Source organism: Panulirus ornatus, chromosome 43 (assembly GCF_036320965.1).
Source record: "Panulirus ornatus isolate Po-2019 chromosome 43, ASM3632096v1, whole genome shotgun sequence".
NCBI lineage: Eukaryota > Metazoa > Arthropoda > Malacostraca > Decapoda > Palinuridae > Panulirus > Panulirus ornatus.
Window position 1 is genome coordinate 31,874,947 of NC_092266.1, and position 26,233 is coordinate 31,901,179.

General features: G+C 38.5%; 1 protein-coding gene across 1 annotated transcript; it reads right to left on the reverse strand.

The window, feature by feature from the left end:
- Nucleotides 1–1,375: 1,375 nt before the first annotated feature.
- LOC139762514 (uncharacterized) lies at nt 1,376–12,940 on the reverse strand. Its single transcript, XM_071687494.1, has 8 exons — nt 12,895–12,940; nt 10,057–10,150; nt 9,081–9,341; nt 6,244–6,363; nt 4,960–5,049; nt 2,981–3,130; nt 2,170–2,298; nt 1,376–1,708 (listed from the first exon to the last, which is right to left on the reverse strand). Exons 2-8 carry the CDS (start codon nt 10,148–10,150, stop codon nt 1,605–1,607), a joined length of 948 nt encoding a protein of 315 aa, XP_071543595.1. The 5' UTR covers nt 12,895–12,940; the 3' UTR covers nt 1,376–1,604.
- Between the last annotated feature and the right edge of the window lie 13,293 nt (nt 12,941–26,233).

Here is a 26,233-nt window from a genome sequence, read left to right on the forward strand (position 1 = left end):
GGCCACTAGATTCGTCTCGTTTGTTTAAATAAATGTATTGGGGAGGTGTTGCAAAGTGCAACAGTCGGCCGGTCAGCGTCGACACCCTTGGTGCAGGTAGCAGGCCGCCATAAAAATATAAATGGAAATGTAACCCTCGTGATTTGTTCTGCTGTGTGTATTGCTGGCATATGCTGACTATCTCGGGAATGTAGTTGCCGTGGGGGTCCGGGTAATAGCATTGGGGAGAAATTTTGTCGCAGTTGGATTTGCCAACATGGCTGGCGGCGGGAATGAACATTATCGTAATCGAATATTTAGATACTGTGATTACATCTTAGCGGTTAGCTCTAGAAACATTTCATACAATATATAATTAATACATCAATGCTGTACATCATCCCAGTCTATTAAAAAAAAAGCAGGGAGGGCTTTTTAATTGTAATGTGATTAACCGAAATGCAACTATGCAAGCCGAAATGTTTCGACCAGTAATGGATACTGCCATTCTACTTCACGAAGTGCAACTGTTGACAGTAAAAGTCACATTCAAGCCAAATCAGGTGACCTAGAAAATTATATAACTCGTAATGGCTGAACCAGAAAGAATACAATCCTCGCGAAGTTTCCTGATCTTTAAAAGCTCTCTGAAATAATCGAGAAAGTTGCCAGTCTGAACAGTATATATATATATATATATCACAGAGCCAACATAGTAGATCCTACATTAACTTGTGCAATCTTTTTTTGAGGTCCAGTTTTATTCAAAATATCAAAGATCGAAGCATGATAAAGTACTAAGGAGCCTATCATTTGGGGAAAAAAATAATTTTTTTTTTTTGTCAAATTAGGATTCGTGAGGCTTCGTAATTATAATGCTTCGGATTCTTTTAAAATACTACATATTGCACCAACCAAGTTTAATCGAAATGTCCTAAACTTGGAGCTAGCGATTGTCAACCCTACCTACCACAGTTCTTCGCCTTTCAGACTCGTACAGAACTAGGAAATTGTCTACAACTATGATTTTTCTTGGGATGAAATTATTTTTCCTTCAGCAAGGAGATAATTCACTAACATTAAATATATTCGTTCCTTGGTAATAGGCTTTACTTTGAAATCCCTGCAAATCATAGTTTCCACTTTAAACCGAAGTTCCAGTGCATAGTAATAAACGTCAAAAATCGTTTAAAGTGTTGACTGGCTGAACCATTGTCGGAGCAGTTCTCAGTAACCAGTTTGGGTCAGTTAGAACGAGGCCATACCCAATGAAGAGTATTATCCAGAGTCGCCCACTTCACAGCAATGATAAGAACCAATAACAAATTAAAATTTCTTTAAGACCTATCCTTGTGAATGTATTAACCTAAATTGTCTCCACGAGTAAAGTCAAGGATAAAGGATTAATGCATTTATTACATTGTAGATATGCAAAATATGGGTATAAGACTTTGTGACACCGTTATCAACATATATGTAGACACAGCAGTATAGGTACATGCTATTGATGAAGTAATATCGTGCAGTATTTCCAAAAATTTAAAGTCCTAACGGTAGTGAGCAACGTGAAGCAAATGACATGGCGGAGACGGTATGTTCCCGTGTCAGTGCTGTATACGACCAGCTTAACAGAGAGTCTGTCGATAATCGAGACTGAAGCCACGTTTGCCACTATCCTCGTACTCGTTGTCGTCCGTCTTGACGTGTAGCACGAACGGCGCTGCCGTGGCTGTCGAAGACAATTTTCTTTAGTCGTCGAGACCATTACCAATATATGAAACAAATATATTTGAACGTATACATGTACCTATTTTCAGTGAGGCAATGAATCATTGGTATATTCGTAAAGTCTATCAATATATAATTTTGTATTTTCGTTGATAGTGACTTCGCCGTGGAATGTTTGAAAGTCATCGTTCAAAGAATATAGTGCGTTAAGTTGTAGCTATTGCTGTAAGTTGTAATGAAATTTATTCCTTTGTCGAGAAAAAATGAGGTGAAAGTACCTCTTCAATGTCTAATAGATACAAGTTATGAAAAACAAACAAAACAAAACGAAACAAAAAAAATAATGGTTATACAAATTGAGAGGAATAATTGACTAAGCTGTGGCATGAATAAAGGCAGTAATATAAGAAACTAAACCAGTTCGTGAGACTGCTGATAACAGACAAGAGAAGAGGAACTCACTGTAGACTTTGTTGGGGAAGCCCAGCCCGCAATATCGGTCCGCCTGCACACCCATGTCATCTACTCCTCCGGGGATAATCACGTAATCATTGAGACACAAGTGGCCCGTCTGGGATACGCTGGAGGTACCTGGCATGAGCACATATTCGTCTTCAAAAAAATATAATCCTAGGGGAAATAAGTGTCATTCATAACAGCATCAACCAAAGAATTATCAAGCATCTTATAAAAAGATTTATGAATTTCAAAGTTGACTTAGAAAATGGGGCTTCGCGACTCGCAAGGGTCTTTCTCGTCCTACACACTTAATACATCTTACCGAGTGATGAAGTAAATGTTTTTATAATTACCAGTTAATGTGCTAAGCTATAACAACCATGAAAACATCTGCCTCTTAACAGTATCGAACACATCCTTTACGAATTTAATTATCAGGTACAGTTAACGCAAAAGTAACTTTCAATAATTAAAGCTCCTCAATTTGTTCCTTAATTATATCAACATTAATAGGATCATATAATACCACAGAGCAAGCAATGGTATTATTTTCTGATGATTTGTATATGCTAGATGATTTATGAGTTCTAATCTAATAGATTCTGTTAACGATAATATTCCTGTTAAATAATGAAACAATGTTAGTTACAAAAAACTATTACATAAATTACAGGTCTGAAAACAAACGAAATACCCGGTTTAATGGACAGCCTAAAAATTAAAACTAACAAAAATGAAACAAGCCCGTCTATGAAACAAAATTTCAACCTTCAAAACAATAGAAAGTATTTGGTGTATTGAGAGAGCTGCTAACCTATAAGGACAGGGTCGATCAGCAAAACATTGCCGGACACCGTGAAGCCAAAGTGACCGTTGTAACTGTTCCTGGTCCACTCCAACGCACAGTGTTTCGTCTCCAAACCCACGCAGATCCCGTAGTCCATGCGCTGCAGCTGCCTGGTTCCTGTGGCGCAGAACGTGAAAATTATCACTTTATTTCATGACTAACGGATAGGATTAGTGCTGATGTAAAGCCTCGCATTTTCTTTTTTTTCTGTATGACGTGGAGCTTTTTTTTTTTTTTATGAGGGGGGGAGGTCTCTTGACGACATATACTGTGGCGCGTACGTTTCTGTTCATTTATGACCTTCGGGAGAGGTGTATCCTATATCTTTGTTGAAGCGTCTGTCTTAAAATATGATCAGTGAGATCACTGTGAATGGACGCACTGTCTTCAATTAGCAGATGGGGGAGTCACTCAGAAATAATCTGAGAAAATACCAATATAGTAGGTTAACTTATAAATTGATAAGTTCAGGTTGATTAACTTGCATCATAGGGGATTATTCTAGTTATGATTTAAATAATTAGTAATTCCTCTACAACTTGTGCAATAAATAATCTCAAATTTTGTTTTCCAGGATTGGAAAGATAGTGATATAGGACTGAAGTTAACGCTATAAGGTTAAGCAAGAGGATTCTCCACATCAGATCTGTGAGTGTTGAAACCTTATTTATAATGTATTTGAGGATTTTGTCGTGTATCTAAAAGAGGGGAGGTTTTCATGCTAATCCTGGTATTTCCCTTCTTTAACCAAGGCTGTTTATTTTCATGTTAACTTTGGAAGACAGCAGGTAAGTGCTAAACACATCAGTAGTCTTGTCATTTTGTCACGTAAGAAACCAGATAATGATTTCATCCCACTGAGAATGAATGACAACGTTTGTAAAACAGGCTACTGGCTCAAGATAAATAGCTTGTATTTAAAAAGATGGAGCTAAATCAACGTGCATATATATATATATATATATATATATATATATATATATATATATATATGTATATATATATATATATATATATATATATATATATATATATATTATAAATTTATATTTTATACTTTGACGCTGTCGCCCGCATTAGCGAGGAAGCGCAAGAAAACTGACGAAAGAATGGCCCAACCCACCCACATACACATGTATATACATAAACGCACATACACATACCTATACATTTCAACGTATACACACATATACATACACAGACATATACATATATCCACATGTACCCATTCATACATGCCTTCATTCCTGCCGCCACCCCGCCACACATGAAATGACACCCCTTTTTCCTTGTGGTTATCAGCAAATAATAGGTAACACATCACTGACTTTACTGCTATATATATATATATATATATATATATATATATATATATATATATATATATATATAATATATATATATGTGTGTGTGTATGGAAAAATTTTGTTTGTTCTTACAGTGAAATGAACAAATGTCTATGTTCAATTCATCATCATGAACTATGGGACTCTGAAAACAGTATTTCATGTAGAGGTCGGTTTCAACTTGATAAACGTGATTAACTCCTAACAGTAAGATGTTGAGGTATGGGGTTCACTGCCACCTGCTTCACCTATGACAAATGGTAAGGGATGAAAATGACTCCTTTCCTCACAGGAGCGAAGGCTGGGAGTAATGGCCTAAGCCCTTAACCTTCGCAAAGAAGAAAAAAAAGGCTGGAAACCTCCTTTCGTTTAGCATGTCAGGAAGGACTAATGTTATCTTCTACGTCCACTTAAGAATGCGCATACTTAACTTGATAGAAAGGTATTGTGTTAATATGGTCGTGATGAAAATTAATGTATACATATTTCAGTAAACATTATGCAATAATGTTATACATAATACGATATAGAGAATACGATATTGTGAAAGCCTTTGGACATTTGTTCGACCCCCCGTAGCAAAAGCATTGTTTTACTTACCTGTGGAGGGAATGGGAGGTGACTGCTTGAAGTTGAAGCTACTGACTGTGCCGGTGATGGAAGTATAGTACTGCAGGCAGCCGTTAGGTGCTGGGGAAGGAGGGAAAACATGTTACTAAAAACCTTGAACGCTCTCAAGGTAGAATCTTATACTCAAAGTAAGATCAGGTATATGGCGAACTCGTTAGTGCTGTGGTTAACAGTGCGTTCTGTCAGTGTTATGGGCCAGGGTTCGAGTCCCGGACAGGGCAACTAGTCCTTTGTGGGGGAATGGGGCTTGTAGATGAATGGGTCCCTGGTTAAGACATGACATTATTTCAAGGTTAAGCGATGGCCACCACGATTGTAAACCTCAACTGTAACACACACATACACACAAGAATCACATATGATATAGTCTCTATCCAAAGCTCATATGTAAGAGTATTCTTTATTCTTCACTTTGTAAAGTTAATGATTTATAGTTAAAGCAGGTTTCGTTGCTGAAAGTGTAAAGTCGGATTTTTTTTTCTTTTTTTAAACGGTGAGAGATGAAAGAGGAAATTCTGAAACATCAAGGAAATTAGAAATTTGAACAAAGTCAGACATACCATCAAATCAATAAGAGAAATTAATTTCCAAAACATAAAAAGATAAGAGTTGGTCTTAAGAAGAAGTTATGAAGGCAAACAATTATTTTTGAGCATATCGCTGAAACTTATTTTGAAGCGTAAATTGGACACTGTAATCGCGATCGTTATGTGGTAGGCTTCTAGTCCTGAATGTGAATTAATCGATGCAGACAGACAAAAATGATTGTTCCATTTGAATTTATTGGTCAGGAAAAAATTCATCTACACATAAAAGTTATCGAATATTGTATCAACCCCATACAGTTCCACGTCAATCGTGAAAAGAGTCCAGTCCTTGGACATCTTGCTTATTATGACCTCGATCTGCCCTAAACTTCCTTCATCTGATTTTGAACTGGTTAGCTTATACCGTGTAGTCCAGCCTCCCCGCATCTCCCTTTCATATTAACATAATTAGCGAGTCGAACGGGCCCGCGTAATTCCAACTGTCAATGTTCTGGTCTGGCCGGTACTACATTTTCATGCGAAGGCGCGTGTTTCTCCGCATATATTATTAAAGCTAACTTGCTACTAATTCTATGTGTATTGTCATTATTGGGATTTTTTTTTCCTTTCCTTCCCATATCAATGGATTATTTTTACCCTGTGGAGGAGATAAGTGATTTTATTATGGACATTGCAAGAACTGACAACCTAAGCGAGACGGACTGACCTCTGTCGGTGGAATCGCAGGGGATCTGCGTCACTTGGATCTTCCACTTGCGAGGCAGGTTGTTCATCGTCTCCACCAGCAGTATCACCTGCCACGCTTCCGGCTGCACCTCCACGTACACTGTAGGAGCAGGAAGGCGGATCACTTGTGGGAGGAATGGCGATGAAATGGTATCAGTTAGTGTTGATGTAGTGATAAATGTTACTTTAAGGTTTGTCACTTGCTCGTGATACCTACTTTTTTTTTTTTCACAACTCTCAGATATTTCCTAGTGACACTCTCCCAAACTCGGACATCAGTTTCTACAATTTCTCGAGTTTGCTACCACCAGAGTCGTATCATCTGCAAACAGTAACGGTGATGGTCACTGTATTGATGACATCTGGGTATTGAGCGATGGTTCTCGTCTGTATAGTTGTCTTAGTTGTTGTTGTGTCGATAGGTCAATGTAACACGACAAGGTTGGATAGCTTGGGGTAATTGCTTGCTGAAAAATAATTTACATATAAAACAGGAATTACACTGCTGTGATTATACATAAACGAGCACTTCTTAATCACGAAAAAAATTGCTACATTTTTCCTCGACATTGGCACGGGCAGAACATGGACCGGTCACACTCATCTAATTATCAACGATTAATGAATACACAAAGGTGTGCACTTTAGTCAACCACGACCCCTAAGGACTTTGTAGACCTAACTCTTGAAGGCGGAAGGATTATAGGAAGAGGGAAAGTTGAAAGAAGGAAGATTTCCAGAGCTTTGTTGTTTGAGGGAAGGATATCATAACGGCTAATCTTCCTGTGGTTGGTCTTCACATAAACTGTGGGAATTGCGCACACACACACACACACACACACACACACACACACACCCATACATACACACACACACACACACACACACACACACACACACACACACACACACACACATATATATATATATATATATATATATATATATATATATATATATATATATATATATATATATATATATATATCATATTCATTATGATTAGTTGCTGTCTCCCGCGTTAGAGAGGTAGCGCAAGGAAACAGACAAAAGAATGGCCCAACCCACCCACATACACATGTATGTACATAAACGCCCACATACGCACATATGCATACCTATACATTTCACTGTATACATACATATACATACACAGACATATATACACATGTAAATATTCATACTTGCTGCCTTCATCCATTCCCAGCGCCATCCCGCCACACATGAAATAGCACTCCCCTATCCAGCTCGCGAGGTAGCGCTAAGGAAAAGACAACAAAGGCCACATTCGTTCACAGTCTCTAGCTGTCATGTGTAATGCACCGAAACCACAGCTGTCTCTCTCTCTCTCTCTCTCTCTCTCTCTCTCTCTCTCTCTCTCTCTATATATATATATATATATATATATATATATATATATATATATATATATATATATATATATATATATATATTTTTTTTTTTTTTTTTTTTTTTTTTTTTTTTTTTTGCCGCTGTCTCCCGCGTTTGCGAGGTAGCACAAGGAAACAGACGAAAGAAATGGCCCAACCCACCCCCATACACATGTATATACATACGTCCACACACGCAAATATACATACCTACACAGCTTTCCATGGTTTACCCCAGACGCTTCACATGCCCAGATTCAATCCACTGACAGCACGTCAACCCCGGTATACCACATCGCTCCAATTCACTCTATTCCTTGCCCTCCTTTCACCCTCCTGCATGTTCAGGCCCCGATCACACAAAATCTTCTTCACTCCATCTTTCCACCTCCAATTTGGTCTCCCTCTTCTCGTTCCCTCCACCTCCGACACATATATCCTCTTGGTCAATCTTTCCTCACTCATTCTCTCCATGTGCCCAAACCATTTCAAAACACTCTCTTCTGCTCTCTCAACCACGCTCTTTTTATTTCCACACATCTCTCTTACCCTTACGTTACTCACTCGATCAAACCACCTCACACCACACATTGTCCTCAAGCATCTCATTTCCAGCACATCCATCCTCCTGCGCACCACTCTATCCATAGCCCACGCCTCGCAACCATACAACATTGTTGGAACCACTATTCCTTCAAACATACCCATTTTTGCTTTCCGAGATAATGTTCTCGACTTCCACACATTCTTCAAGGCTCCCAGAATTTTCGCCCCCTCCCCCACCCTATGATCCGCTTCCATGGTTCCATCCGCTGCCAGATCCACTCCCAGATATCTAAAACACTTCACTTCCTCCAGTTTTTCTCCATTCAAACTCACCTCCCAATTGACTTGACCCTCAACCCTACTGTACCTAATAACCTTGCTCTTATTCACATTTACTCTTAACTTTCTTCTTTCACACACTTTACCAAACTCAGTCACCAGCTTCTGCAGTTTCTCACATGAATCAGCCACCAGCGCTGTATCATCAGCGAACAACAACTGACTCACTTCCCAAGCTCTCTCATCCCCAACAGACTTCATACTTGCCCCTTTTTCCAAAACTCTTGCATTCACCTCCCTAACAACCCCATCCATAAACAAATTAAACAACCATGGAGACATCACACACCCCTGCCGCATATATATATATATATATATATATATATATATATATATATATATATATATATATATATATATATATATATATGTTTGAAAAAACTAAATATTTTGATTTGATTACCACTATTCCGCACATTTGTTTAAAGTGCACACCTTTGTGTATTCATTAATAGTTGATAATTAGATTAAATGTGGAAGCACTTAATTAAAATAAAACAAATTTTTCTTTTACGAGAAGTAATAATAATGTATGACGCACTGTGTTGTCCAGTGTTGGAACCACAGATGGTGGGAGCGCGTGAATGAAGTCCATCGACTTTGAAGACATCCGATACGCAGCCTCCCTCTGCGTCGGGCTGGGATAGCTCGAAGTCCAGGAAATCGAGACGTAGCTGGCAGATGTCGTCGGAGTGATACACGGTGAAGTCGCAAAATCCGACATCGTAGTTCTCAGACGGGTAGAACGGGTTGCTGAAGAAGCTGACAGGATCGCTGGACGACCCGAAACAGCTCGTGTGTGCTGAGGACAACGGAGAGGTCTATACCAGACACGAAAGGAAACCTTAAATGAAAATGCACCAGAAAGAACTCAGGTTCCAGTACGCAGGTTCCAGTACGACCACTTTAATACCACGGGGAGAATGGGGTCTTCTATTGTGACTTCGAAAGGGCAAGGTTCCAGTACGACTACTTTAATACCACGGGGAGAATGAGGGTCTTCTATTGTGACTTCGTAAGGGCAGGCAGAGGAAGCACAGGTGTTGCCATACCACATGGGGTTTTCAGCAGGAGTTTGAATGACTGCTGAAGCTTCGTCCCTTCAGCTATTCTGGAAGATCAGCGAGTCAGCTTGGTGAGACCTTGCTATAAGAGGAAGTCCTTATCTTGAATCCAGACATGACAAAAGTTATATCCCACAATATTGAGGAGAGGTGGGTGAGACAATAGCTCTACTAATCAGTACAACACTATATTACTGAGGTTGAAGCAAAATTTTTATAGCGCAAAGGCAAACCAAACATTTGATCGGTAATGTCAATGAATCCGGACTTAGCAGTGATGACATGACATATAAAAGAAAACCAATGTTTAATTTAGTTTAGTAGATCTCCCTTAATTCATTACTCTTGCCTATCTTTCTCGCTACCTTTGCCATCCCCCCTCCCACCAGTCTCTGCCTGGAGGTTATGTTTTATGACATTTCCTTCATGTCTTTCCCCGTCTCGCCATCTTACCCAGGGTGTCGTTGTATAGTGGTTCGCCTTCGACATCCAAGCCTAGTGAAGCGCCCACCACCACTGCCGCCCACATCACCCGCGCTGTCCACATCTGCTGGCACCACGTCAGAAGTGTATCATTACACATTTCATCTCAAGCTGACCAGCTTGCTACTAAAAACGTTCGCAAGTTACGAAAAGAGCTGAAAGCATGAGGAAGGTTGGGTTTCCTTCCTTGACCTAAATTCATAAAGCTCCATACTTTTTTTGTACAGTGGCCAACATGGCAAAATATGCCCCAGTCCTGGTCATCTCCAGTGAGAGGAAAATGGGGCATGAATCACGGCCTGTAAGCCGGTTTCGTAAAGACATAAAGGTTATGTAGGAAAAGAGGAAAAGACGGAACAACTCAAAGGGTTTCGATGGGCTATGCAAGTGATTTCGGGTTAAGTTATGAAAAAACGTTTTTTAAAGGTCATCTTAGAAACAACGTGACCTCATCTCAACACATCGATTCATACCAAAGCCGAGGACTCTTCTCCATGTAGTTTCCTAAAATGAATACTCTACTCATATATTTTGATACTGGTTGTGCCTAGTTCCGCGAGAATTTCTGAAAAAAACTCCTTTACTGGGTCTGATCTGGACTAACAGATTCATTATATATATATATATATATATATATATATATATATATATATATATATATACACACACACACATATACATATATATATATTATCCCTGGGGATAGGGGAGAAAGTATACTTCCCACGTATTCCCTGCGTGTCGTAGAAGGCGAATGAAAGGGGAGGGAGCGGGGTGCTGGAAATCCCCCCCCCCCCTCTAGTTTTTAAATTTTCCAAAAGAAGGAACAGAGAAGGGGGGGCCAAGTGAGGATATTCTCTGAAAGGCTCAGTCCTCTGTTCTTAACGCTACCTCTTTAACACGGGAAATGGCGAATAGTATGAAATGAAAAAGAATATATATATATATATATATATATATATATATATATATATATATATATATATATATATTATTCATTTATTTTGCTTTGTCGCTGTCTCCCGCATTTGCGAGGTAGCGCAAGGAAACAGACGAAAGAAATGGCCCAACCCACCCCCATACACAATGTATATATGTACACGTCCACACACGCTAATATACATACCTATACATCTCAATGTACACATATATATACACACAGACACATACATATATACCCATGCACACAATTCACACTGTCTGCCTTTATTCATTTCCATCGCCACCTCGCCACACATGGAATACCATCCCCCTCCCCCCTCATGTGTGCGAGGGAGCACTAGGAAAAGACAACAAAGGTCCCATTCGTTCACACTCAGTCTCTAGCTGTCATGCAATAATGCCCGAAAACCACAGCTCCCTTTCCACATCCAGGCCCCACACAACTTTCCATGGTTTACCCAAGACAAGCCCTGATTCAATCCACTGACAGCACGTCAACCCCGGTATACCACATCGATCCAATTCACTCTATTCCTTGCCCTCCTTTCACCCTCCTGCATGTTCAGGCCCCGATCACACAAAATCTTTTTCACTCCATCTTTCCACCTCCAATTTGGTCTCCCACTTCTCCTCGTTCCCTCCACCTCCGACACACATATCCTCTTGGTCAATCTTTCCTCACTCATTCCCTCCATGTGCCCAAACCATTTCAAAACACCCTCTTCTGCTCTCTCAACAACGCTCTTTTTATTTCCACACATCTCTCTTACCCTTACATTACTTACTCGATCAAACCACCTCACACCACACATTGTCCTCAAACATCTCATTTCCAGCACATCCACCCTCCTGCACACAACTCTATCCATAGCCCACGCCTCGCAACCATATAACATTGTTGGAACCACTATTCCTTCAAACATACCCATTTTTGCTTTCCGAGATAATGATCTCGACTTCCACACATTCTTCAAGGCTCCCAGGATCTTCGCCCCCTCCCCCACCCTATGATTCACTTCCGCTTCCATGGTTCCATCCGCTGCCAGATCCACTCCCAGATATCTAAAACACTTTACTTCCTCCAGTTTTTCTCCATTCAAACTTACCTCCCAATTGACTTGACCCTCAACCCTACAGTACCTAATAACCTTGCTCTTATTCACCTTTACTCTTAACTTTCTTCTTTCACACACTTTACCAAACTCATTCACCAGCTTCTGCAGTTTCTCACATGAATCAGCCACCAGCGCTGTATCATCAGCGAACAACTGACTCACTTCCCAAGCTCTCTCATCCACAACATACTTCATACTTACCCCTTTTTCCAAAACTCTTGCATTTACCTCCCTAACAACCCCATCCATAAACAAATTAAACAACCATGGAGACATCACACACCCCTGCCGCAAACCTACATTCACTGAGAACCAGTCACTTTATATATATATATATATATATATATATATATATATATATATATATATATATATATATATATAGTGCATATGAACGCACTCTACCTAGGATTATCTATTTTTTTTCTTTATCAGTTGAAACTTATGAAATAGTCTAACCTGCGTAATTGTTGAATCAGGGAACACTCAAATTTCTTACCTTGGCAATATGCTTGTATGTCAGCATTGCTAAAAACACGTATGGATGCTGGAGTACTTCTGGGAAGCAAGTACTCTGCTTTTACTTTTATATACTTTGCTCAGTATTTACTAACTACCCAATAAATTCATTCATATACGTCAGTATGTAAAGTTATATTCTTTTTACACGAATCAGAGGGAAGCATTTGTGCTTAATACATCTTCAGTCATTTGTATAAGTATAGAAATGGATTTGGGAGAGGAAACTAACCTTCACGTTGGTAGGGTCACGTATGCACTGCGTCGCCGAGCATGAAGTTGCATAGATATACACGTATACACATACCTGGTGGTGGTACAGGTAATTTCTCCTACTATTATCTATGACCGAAATGCGCAATCATCCTACTTACTGATATCGACCTTATGGTTTTAAGGGGGTAGTGTAGTGTGTAACCGAGCCAGACGTGGGAAAAGATTACATAAGAAAAGTCTGTCCCCAATGTACCGTGGGAAATGAACCACATATTTGTACAAACGTGTGACAACTCATCACATACACACACACACACACACACACACACACGACCCCCTTCATTTGGCTCCATATAATAAGTAGTTGCGAGGCCAGACTGCAGCAGTTTGCTTAGAGCGTGGAGCTTCATGACAGACCTGTCACATGCTCTAAATTTTCTGCTGAGTAAAAATAGGTAGATTACCCGATAACCTTTTTATTCACTTCAGATTCTTCACCTCGCCGAGGTTGCTGTCTGTTCTTTCTTACACACACGTGTGTTGCTAAAAATTGTCAACAAACATACACTCTTATTCATAACACACAGTATCATGTAACTCGTATGATCCTCTGTATTCTTAACGGTGATTTTTTGTGGTGAAAGCTACTCGCCAAACCTGCCTAACTCGAGCTGAAGTAAAGACAGAGTTAAGCAAAATACTACACATATGATACAAAACTACAGCAATGGCCCTGAGAGTTATTGCTGTAACGGCATCTTGCAAAAGAACTTCACCGCTAAAATGCAACCTCCAAGGATATAGATTTATTAACTGTATTCATTTTGACTTTAAAAAGGTCCGTCGATGCGTTTAGAATGAGATGAATGATACGCAGTTCCCCCACATATTGTAGCTTAACATAGGTGCCATATATATGTTATACCGGTATGAAGTTGAACAATAAGTAGAGGGTTTGGGATTAATCATTTACTCAAGCTGAAGTAAAAAGATATATAAACTCCTCCTAATATATTGATTCCGAACATAATTGATAAATATAGTGAATACCCTCGAGTCCTCTTTACTTCCTTACAATACCTAACACAATCACAATACTTGCAGACTCGCTTTCATGTTTTCAGAATGCTGTATTGTTATAACCTTCTTGTTATGTTTTCTGCACAACGTCATAGCACAATATAAAGAAATGCATCAGAAAATTATCCCCATAAAATACCACCACCACCAAAATTTCGCCATTACACTTAGTAAGCAAACCCTAGCAGAGGTTAACCTCACGGGTAAGTTTCTCCAAACATTATCTTTTTTTTTTCTTCATAATGAGGAACGGCTTAAAGTCTTACATAATGTAATAAACAAGTTTGAATTTAGTTTTGTAGAATCCACGGACAAATTGCCGCATGATCGATATTATAAATAAGTGGACAGGTTGCTGCCATTAGTTTCAATGTTATTTTTCCAAATATATTGATGGAAAGTTTATAATTTTGCTTTTGAGTAATTCCAGCCATGCATCACTAGATATTTGCCTTCCCTGAGAAAACTTTTAATTCCAAATCATCCAATATCTTTATTCCAGAAACCTGTAAATCAATTTTTTTTCTCCGGCGTTTCAGCCATTCGAGCCACGAATTTGGATTTTCATATTAATGCTATTATTAACTGACGGGAAAGTTTAACATCAGCAAATCAGTACAGTAAATGCACATACGAGTCCAGTTGGCTTTGACAGTTGCTTTGAAATGTTACAATACCTTACTGAAAAATAATAATGATTATAATGATAATACTGATATGATGACTACCCTGTTCTTGAACTGGGTTGGTTACATATTATTTAAAGAATTAAGTCAGTGTACTTAGACATTATGGTGTAATTTACCTTTTTTAACGTCTATTGTACCATTGGACGTGAAGAACTCCATTCCTCTGGGTTTTGAATCTGAAGCAAGTTATGCTTCTCAAATGCAGATTCTTGAGTACATGTGGCAGTTAGCTTTTCCTAAATCCTAAATTGACACATCACGGACCGACCGTGGTCGAACTCGCATAGGGTCGAATCTTGATAGTAGCATTCGTCCTCAGTCAACCAAGGTATTCATCCTTCCTTGTGGGATAGTCGATAAACTGGGTACCTGGCTTAAGCTTGGGTTCTTAACCCTACCTCGCTACCGCGGGAAATTGCGAATAGTATAAAAAAAAATATATATGTATATATATATATATATATATATATATATATATATATATATATATATATTTTTTTTTTTTTTTTATACTTTGTCGCTGTCTCCCGCGTTTGCGAGGTAGCGCAAGGAAACAGACGAAAGAAATGGCCCAACCCCCCCCCCCCCCATACACATGTACATACACACGTCCACACACGCAAATATACATACCTACACAGCTTTCCATGGCCCACCCCAGACGCTTCACATGCCTTGCTTCAATCCACTGACAGCACGTCAACCCCTGTATACCACATGACTCCAATTCACTCTATTTCTTGCCCTCCTTTCACCCTCCTGCATGTTCAGGCCCCGATCACACAAAATCTTTTTCACTCCATCTTTCCACCTCCAATTTGGTCTCCCTCTTCTCCTCGTTCCCTCCACCTCCGACACATATATCCTCTTGGTCAATCTCTCCTCACTCATCCTCTCCATGTGCCCAAACCATTTCAAAACACCCTCTTCTGCTCTCTCAACCACGCTCTTTTTATTTCCACACATCTCTCTTACCCTTACGTTACTTACTCGATCAAACCACCTCACACCACACATTGTCCTCAAACATCTCATTTCCAGCACATCCATCCTCCTGCGCACATCTCTATCCATAGCCCACGCCTCGCAACCATACAACATTGTTGGAACCACTATTCCCTCAAACATACCCATTTTTGCTTTCCGAGATAATGTTCTCGACTTCCACACATTTTTCAAGGCTCCCAAAATTTTCGCCCCCTCCCCCACCCTATGATCCACTTCCGCTTCCATGGTTCCATCCGCTGACAGATCCACTCCCAGATATCTAAAACACTTCACTTCCTCCAGTTTTTCTCCATTCAAACTCACCTCCCAATTGACTTGACCCTCACCCCTACTGTACCTAATAACCTTGCTCTTATTCACATTTACTCTCAACTTTCTTCTTCCACACACTTTACCAAACTCAGTCACCAGCTTCTGCAGTTTCTCACATGAATCAGCCACCAGCGCTGTATCATCAGCGAACAACAACTGACTCACTTCCCAAGCTCTCTCATCCCCAACAGACTTCATACTTGCCCCTCTTTCCAGGACTCTTGCATTTACCTCCCTTACAACCCCATCCATAAACAAATTAAACAACCATGGAGACATCACACACCCCTGCCGCAAACCTACATTCACTGAGAACCAATCACTTTCCTCTCTTCCTACACGTACACACGCCTTACATCCTCGATAAAAACTTTTCACTGCTTCTAACAACTTGCCTCCCACACCATATATTCTTAATACCTTCCACAGAGCATCTCTATCAACTCTATCATATGCCTTCTCCAGATCCATAAATGCTACATACAAATCCATTTGCTTTTCTAAGTATTTCTCACATACATTCTTCAAAGCAAACACCTGATCCACACATCCTCTACCACTTCTGAAACCGCACTGCTCTTCCCCAATCTGATGCTCTGTACATGCCTTCACCCTCTCAATCAATACCCTCCCATATAATTTACCAGGAATACTCAACAAACTTATACCTCTGTAATTTGAGCACTCACTCTTATCCCCTTTGCCTTTGTACAATGGCACTATGCACGCATTCCGCCAATCCTCAGGCACCTCACCATGAGTCATACATACATTAAATAACCTTACCAACCAGTCAACAATACAGTCACCCCCTTTCTTAATAAATTCCACTGCAATACCATCCAAACCTGCTGCCTTGCCGGCTTTCATCTTCCGCAAAGCTTTTACTACCTCTTCTCTGTTTACCAAATCATTTTCCCTAACCCTCTCACTTTGCACACCACCTCGACCAAAACACCCTATATCTGCCACTCTGTCATCAGACACATTCAACAAACCTTCAAAATACTCATTCCATCTCCTTCTCACATCACCGCTACTTGTTATCACCTCCCCATTTACGCCCTTCACTGAAGTTCCCATTTGCTCCCTTGTCTTACGCACCCTATTTACCTCCTTCCAGAACATCTTTTTATTTTCCCTAAAATTTACTGATAGTCTCTCACCCCAACTCTCATTTGCCCTTTTTTTCACCTCTTGCACCTTTCTCTTGACCTCCTGTCTCTTTCTTTTATACTTCTCCCACTCAATTGCATTTTTTCCCTGCAAAAATCGTCCAAATGCCCCTCTCTTCTCTTTCACCAATACTCTTACTTCTTCATCCCACCACTCACTACCCTTTCTAAACAGCCCACCTCCCACTCTTCTCATGCCACAAGCATCTTTTGCGCAATCCATCACTGATTCCCTAAATACATCCCATTCCTCCCCCACTCCCCTTACTTCCATTGTTCTCACCTTTTTCCATTCTGTACACAGTCTCTCCTGGTACTTCCCCACACAGGTCTCCTTCCCAAGCTCACTTACTCTCATACTAATCTTCACCTTAGCCTCCACAAGATAATGATCAGACATCCCTCCAGTTGCACCTCTCAGCACATTAACATCCAAAAGTCTCTCTTTCGCACGCCTGTCAATTAACACGTAATCCAATAACGCTCTCTGGCCATCTCTCCTACTTACATAAGTATACTTATGTATATCTCGCTTTTTAAACCAGGTATTCCCAATCATCAGTCCTTTTTCAGCACATAAATCTACAAGCTCTTCACCATTTCCATTTACAACACTGAACACCCCATGCATACCAATTATTCCCTCAACTGCCACATTACTCACCTTTGCATTCAAATCACCCATCACTATAACCCGGTCTCGTGCATCAAAACCGCTAACACACTCATTTAGCTGCTCCCAAAACACTTGCCTCTCATGATCTTTCTTCTCATGCCCAGGTGCATATGCACCAATAATCACCCACCTCTCTCCATCAACTTTCAATTTTACCCATATTAATCGAGAATTTACTTTCTTACATTCTATCACATACTCCCACAACTCCTGTTTCAGGAGTATTGCTACTCCTTCCCTTGCTCTTGTCCTCTCACTAACCCCTGACTTCACTCCCCAGACATTTCCAAACCACTCTTCCCCTTTACCCTTGAGCTTCGTTTCACTCAGAGCCAAAACATATATATATATATATATATATATATATATATATATATATATATATCCCTGGGGATAGGGGATTAAGAATACTTCCCACGTATTCCCTGCGTGTCGTAGAAGGCGACTAAAAGGGGAGGGAGCGGGGGGGTTGGAAATCCTCCCCTCTCTTTTTTTTTTTTAATTTTCCAAGAGAAGGAACAGAGGGGGCCAGGTGAGGATATTCCAAAAAAGGCCCAGTCCTCTGTTCTTAACGCTACCTCGCTAACGCGGGAAATGACGAATAGTTTAAAAGAAAAGAAATATGTATATATATATATATATATATATATATATATATATATATATATATATATATATATATATATATTCATACTATTCGCCATCTCCCGCATTAGCGAGGTAGGGTTAAGAACAGAGTACTGAGCCTTTCAGGGAAATCCTCACTTGGCCCCCTTCTCTCTTCCTTCTTTTGGAAAATCATATATATATATATATATATATATATATATATATATATATATATATATATATATATATATATATAGTGGTAGAGGATGTGTGGATCAGGTGTTTGCTTTGAAGAATGTATGTGAGAAATACTTAGAAAAGCAAATGGATTTGTATGTAGCATTTATGGATCTGGAGAAGGCATATGATAGAGATGCTCTGTGGAAGGTATTACGAATATATGGTGTGGGAGGCAAGTTGTTAGAAGCAGTGAAAAGTTTTTATTGAGGATGTAAGGCATGTGTACGTGTAGGAAGAGAGGAAAGTGATTGGTTCTCAGTGAATGTAGGTTTGCGGCAGGGGTGTGTGATGTCTCCATGGTTGTTTAATTTGTTTATGGATGGGGTTGTTAGGGAGGTGAATGCAAGAGTTTTGGAAAGAGGGGCAAGTATGAAGTCTGTTGGGGATGAGAGAGCTTGGGAAGTGAGTCAGTTGTTATTCGCTGATGATACAGCGCTGGTGGCTGATTCATGTGAGAAACTGCAGAAGCTGGTGACTGAGTTTGGTAAAGTGTGTGAAAGAAGAAAGTTAAGAGTAAATGTGAATAAGAGCAAGGTTATTAGGTACAGTAGGGTTGAGGGTCAAGTCAATTGGGAGGTAAGTTTGAATGGAGAAAAACTGGAGGAAGTAAAGTGTTTTAGATATCTGGGAGTGGATCTGGCAGCGGATGGAACCATGGAAGCGGAAGTGGATCATAGGGTGGGGGAGGGGGTGAAAATCCTGGGAGCCTTGAAGAATGTGTGGAAGTCGAGAACATTATCTCAGAAAGCAAAAATGGGTATGTTTGAAGGAATAGTGGTTCCAACAATGTTGTATGGTTGCGAGGTGTGGGCTATGGATAGAGTTGTGCGCAGGAGGATGGATGTGCTGGAAATGAGATGTTTGAGGACAATGTGTGGTGTGAGGTGGTTTGATCGAGTAAGTAACGTAAGGGTAAGAGATGTGTGGAAATAAAAAGAGCGTGGTTGAGAGAGCAGAAGAGGGTGTTTTGAAATGGTTTGGGCACATGGAGAGAATGAGTGAGGAAAGATTGACCAAGAGGATATATGTGTCGGAGGTGGAGGGAACGAGGAGAAGTGGGAGACCAAATTGGAGGTGGAAAGATGGAGTGAAAAAGATTTTGTGTGATCGGGGCCCGAACATGCAGGAGGGTGAAAGGAGGGCAAGGAATAGAGTGAATTGGATCAATGTGGTATACCAGGGTTGACGTGCTGTCAGTGGATTGAATCAGGGCATGTGAAGCGTCTGGGGTAAACCATGGAAAGCTGTGTAGGTATGTATATTTGCGTGTGTGGACGTATGTATATACATGTGTATGGGGGTGGGTTGGGCCATTTCTTTCGTCTGTTTCCTTGCGCTACCTCGCAAACGCGGGAGACAGCGACAAAGCAAAATATATATATATATATATATATATATATATATATATATATATATATATATATATATTGAGATGGTCTTGATTAGGGCATCCATCTGTATGTACAATTTTAGCACGCACATTCCAAATAAATCCCTAGAATACTTTTTCAAGGGCTCTTGCACCTCTTAGGCAGATTACACTAGTAACAGTGTCAGGCAGGATTCTTTTGAAGTGAGTTCTTTGACAAGACTGTACTCTGTTATCATTGACCAATGATACAATTTCCCTAAAGGTGATTCTTACTCACAGTTTTGCCTTAAGAAGGCAGAGTCCACCAACAGTCAAATGTATCATTCTTAAATTTAATTAGTATATTGTCATCCCTTCTCCCTGGGCCTCTACACTTATTTAGGAAATAATATGGCTTCTTGTTCAAGAAAAAAAATTCTATCAATTTATTAATACAATTTAGATACAGATAAAAATAATATATATTTTACATGGTCAGGTTTTGCATAAGAAAAAATAGAAACTTAAAAGTTACATAGCACTTGTATGCTGTAAACAATTACAGTAAAATTAATTTAAGGAACTTATAATATCTTCTTCAGTCATGCAAATCAAAGCAACTTTTACTGTGATAATTTTGTGGAATGTTCATTTGTATGTAAATATTTTTTCTAATACATAGAAGTCTTTATAACCCAAACTGTCACTGAAATATCTTTCAAGGTACACTTGACACAAGTATCATTCATAGAAAAAAAATAAAAATATGCTGTAGTTAACCCATACTGAATTTTTCTAGAAAGAGAAATGGTTGAAGAGGTGAACTTTTGATATATAGAGAGTCTTTGAGAGTCATATAGCAGTTACAGAATGTAGTTATTAATGAAATTTGAAAATGACAATAAACATTGATTCAAAATATGTAAATAAGTGCATGTATAATGTTTTCAATGAATGCCTTTGGTTGAGGCTTATGTAAGAAAATTTTTCCGTCATAATAATAATAATAATAATGATAATCAATACATTATCATTGGTGTTGTGAGTTTGTCTTTCTGCGTGTGTAACTGCAGAAGTTGAAGGCTGGCCCTCTGACCAAGCTTAGTGAAAATAAGGGTTCTGTGACAGTTAAGGTGTGTTGAAGAGGATTACATTTAAGACCATGAACCTAGCCTAATGAAGATATGAATATTTTGAATATAGGATGTTATGAAGATAAGGAGGTAGTAAAGATGCTGTGAAGATGAAAGTGTAGTAAAGTGTAATGAAAACAACTTTCTAGTAAACATAAGAGTGGAATAATGATGAACATGTGAAGATTATGGTGTAGTAAAGATGAGGATGTAGTGAGGATTCAAGTTAGTGAAGATGAGGGTGTAATAAAGGAGGCCTGTTTGACCTGACCCCCACACTGATCCAAGCTAAGTTCAGGACTGGCCAAAGAAGCTCATAGTAATGAAAATAATATGTTTATCAAATTTTCTACTCATGCAAGTGTTTGTCAGTCCCTGGTACCATCTGAACTTGATGTTCAACATCATCATAGTTCATCTGGCCATTAGTGGGCAACAGCAGGAAATGGAGACAGACCTGGGACCCTTTTGAAAAGATAGTGCCCCCCCTCTTTTTTTTTTTTTTTTAATAATGCTGGATGGACTGTAACATTATTGGCAATGATTTTAAAACAGCCTTTGGTGATAGATATACACTGAAATTTCTATGACTAAACTCATTTCTGTTTGGAGTATGAATTCTACCAGAACAGGGCCAATATAAATGACTAACAATCTATTGGTGGTCCCCCTCCCCTGCTGAAAGAATGTGAATATTCAAAGTATTGCTTGCTCAAAAAGACAAACCATACACTAAAAAATCCAACCATTACAAGGTGCTCCTATCAGTCTAACAGAACTGGGATTGAGTTTTGGACAGGGTAGCTGGTTAGCAGTCAACCTAGTTGTTGATCTTCCCCTTAGGGCTACCTGATGAATTAGTGCTTGGCATAAGCTGAGGTGTATATTTGTGAGTCCACAAATAGTTAGATAATGGTACATATTCAAAGGAAAGAGACACAGGACATATGTAAAACTTTCTCCCCATAACAAAAATAAATGAAACTGTCACATACACAGAAATTCAACTTCATTGCTCAGTGAACTTGTGGATAGTGATCGTAACTCTTGCTTAGGGCATTAATGTTCAGTGGATGTGTGAATATGTACTTACGCATTTACACACTAGCCTCTGTAGTTAGCCTCTGTAGAGCAGTATTTAGTGTTGTAGCCTACCAATGTAAAAGGCCAGGGTCTGAATCCTGGACAGGGGAACCAGCTCACAGCCAACCTAACTGTTAGCCCTCCCCTTTTGGGCTGATCGATGGATGGGCTATGTTTGTGTGTGCATACATAAGGCAAAGATTTGGTTGTGTACATAAACAAGGTCAAGAGACAGTGCAACATAATACTCAAACAGTAACAGTCCCAATAATACTCAAATAGTAAACACACTTGGACACCACTGCACAAAAATTGCTTGTGTCTGGTATTGTTCTTCAACCATTGCTGAATGAAATGGAACAATGTATGGTACTGTAAAACAACTGGAAAGGTTTTGTAGGAAAGTACATTTTAGAGGTCTCCTAGGAAAAGATGAAATGTCAATTGCAGGAACATTTACAGACTGCTCTTCGTATGGTTTTGTTGTGCATTGATGTCCCATTGAGGTTATTGTGAATGCAAGAAATGGAAAGACAAAAATGAAAAAAGTCCGATGGCTGACATCCTGTTTGCTTCAACTGTCAGAAAATGGCATTAAGAACAATATTTTAAAAAATTTATAGAGGTGCAGTGGCAAAAAGGATCATTCAGCACAATCGTTTTTATGCTGAGGTGTTGCATGTTCAGTTAATCAGAGGAGGCATAGTGACCAAATAGATAATTCAGCAATACTTATGGTATCTCTGTATTGACATTTTCTCATTATTTAATGTCTAGGTCTTTTCATCACTTGCATTCATTCCCCATCTTGATACATAATACATCATCAGCTTCTACAAATTCAAGAGATTTTCTCAAAAATAATATTGAAGCAAACAGCATTCTATGTGGCCCAGTTTTGTAAGACTCATTTATGTATGTTAGAGCAGGCTGTACTGTCCTTTCAAATATTTCTTGTCACATATGCCTGACTTTCTTTCCTCTAAAATTCTCTTAGCACCTCATTAAACTGCCTCCCTACTTTAGTTACCTCCATAAGTTAACATCACATATATTGACCTTATGGAATAACAAAATATTTCATATCTACAAGGCCCCTCATACCCCTTCCCATTCACTGCTAATATGTTTTACATACCAAAATTCTCTTGAACTTAGAGGTTGTTTATTAGTGCACCATGACAATGAAACGTCCCCAGCTTTTAATCCTTTCTTACGAACATCAAATCATGTCTAAAATTTTCCAAAAACTGTTACTTCACAATACTGTACCCTCTACTCTTGTCTGATCCCAAGTTATTACTAACATTTCTTTTCAAAATTTCTGTAATAAAAGGTAATATTCTTAAATCTAAGGATGATGAATACCTCTTCCTCGTAGCTTTCTTTCCATTCCTGAAAACCATACTGCTGTACAACTTAGTCACAGAAGCAATACATACTTCCTGATATTTCTTGTTTTTAAATTTTTTGCACTATTTAATAGTATATTCACTTCTTAAATCTTAACGTATGCTTTAATATATTCTCTCAAAGACATGATACATATTAGATTATCTGGAAAAATATAATGAGCACTGCTCTTTGTTCTATTGTTTTTTTTTTTTACTAGTAAGCCTTTGTCTTCACTCAAATACACTGATTGAAAGAAATTAAAAGTAAGGCATACAATCAAAGCTATTTCATTAAGAGTGAACACAACTATTTCAGCTATGAATCAGGATAATTCTTTAAATAAACAGATCACTGAATTGCTTGCATTCATGACAAAACATAAATATCTTTCATTGTTGCTCTCTTCATTTTTTATATAAAAATACTAGAATTTACACTAATTTGTGATCTTGTTTGTACAAGGCTGCAAACACATACATACAGATATATTCTGTCTTTTGCAGTGCCTGTCATTATGATAATTATCAAAAACATAACATATAATCCCCAACATTAAAAGAAAATCACAGAACAAATTTCTTTCTTAACAGTTTTGAAAACATTCATTCATAACTACTCACAAACTAAACTACTACTCATAATCCATTAACAGATCTTAAATCCTTGGACATTTGGTGAATGAGAAAATAATAATAATGGCAATATCCTACGAAACAGTTAAAGCAAAATCTCTATTACCAACTTAAAAAGGGGGGGGCTGTCTCTAAAACAATTGAAGACATGAAGATAGCTGTGAGAAATATCTCAAAAATTAATATAATATGTAACTTTCATGGTTAACCTTTCTTAATCATGTGACAGTATGATCACTTTTTTCACTAAACATCTTTAACTTTTGTTGTAATATTACATTGTCATTATTATTCTTTTTTCACAAAATGATCTTATAAAAGAAAATACAGAATGACCAAAATTTCAAATGCTGGTAATTAATAAAATCTTAACCAAAGTAAGCTAGATCAATGTATGTTTGTGTTGAGCACTTTCATACTCTATATGCTTTGCTCTTTCGTAAGGAGAGCTGGTATCTTTTTAAAGGATTAAAATTACTTGCTTAAAATTTGCTTATCCTGTCCATGTTCAGAGTTTGGAACTAATGGTGATATAGTGAGAACTGTACTCCTGGAAGAAATTTTTTTAAGTATTTTGTTTAGGAACAATTTCCCTCCATTAGTAGGGAAGTATTAAGTACTTAGTGTGAAGGAAACAGTTCCTTTTCACAGACTAGATTGTTATATGAAGTATACTTAAGTGTTCAAATTCAGTATGTTGAAAATGCTGCTGAAGAATATGATAAAATCACAATACTGATTGCTTTTTTAAACAAAATTTTGCCTAAAGGAACATACTGATGAAGCCTGATTGCAATGACTTTGTAACTCAAGCAACAGTGCAGTGACATAATTCAAGGGACATGTTTTATCATGGGCACTAAATTTGTAAGCTATGCTTTGAGTTGGGTAATCCATCCTGCAAGCCTCCAAAAAGCATCATCAGTTTTCCATGAGGCTGGTGACACAAAAAATACTTAACAGGCCACAGTTTTGGCTTTAGAAAGTTTTTCTGGTTCCCACTTGCTACATTCATTAACACAAATTTAAGAATTTTAATTTTCTTCAGTCAACACTATCATGCACAAAGAGGTGTTGTACAAGTATACTTATTACTTTTAGTGTTTTATATAGTTCTTTAATTTAACATTTCACTAATATTCAAGCCTGTATTACATCTACCCAAATGATTGCTTGAGCTGTCACTTGGGATCAGTTTTCTGGATTCTTACTTGTTACATTCATTAACACTTTTCTTTCATACCTGTTTGTTGTTTCCCACCTTAGCAAGATAGCATTAGAAAATTCTTGATTTTTATTACCTCGCAAACGCAGGAGACAGCGAGAGCAAAATAAAAAATAAAAAATAATAATAAATATATATATTATTTAATTTATTTTTATTATACTTTGTTGCTGTCTCCCACGTTAGCGAGGTAGCACAAGGAAACAGATGAATGAATGGCCCAACCCACCCACATACACATGTATATACATACACGTCCACACATGCACATATACATACCTATACATCTCAGCGTATATATATATATACACACGCAGACATATACATACATACACATGTACATAATTCATACTATCTGCCCTTATTCATTCCTGTCGCCTCACATGAAATGACAACCCCCTTCCCCCCACATATGCCTGAGGTAGCGCTAGGAAAAGACAACAAAGGCCACATTCGTTCACACTCAGTCTCTAGCTGTCATGTATAATGCATGTATATATATATATAATATATATATATATAGTTCAACCCAAAATCTAATATGAAATCTGGCTAATAATGAAGACTTTACTACATCAGCTCATATGACTATCAGGACTGTCAGTTGGAATCTGAGCAATAAGTCTGTTCCTTTTCAGAGGAAAAATCAACATGTAAGGATCCAGAGATTCAAGAGCTTACAATTATCAAATTTATTTCCATGCATTTAATGGCAGATATGAAAGTGTAATAATCCGAACTGAAAAG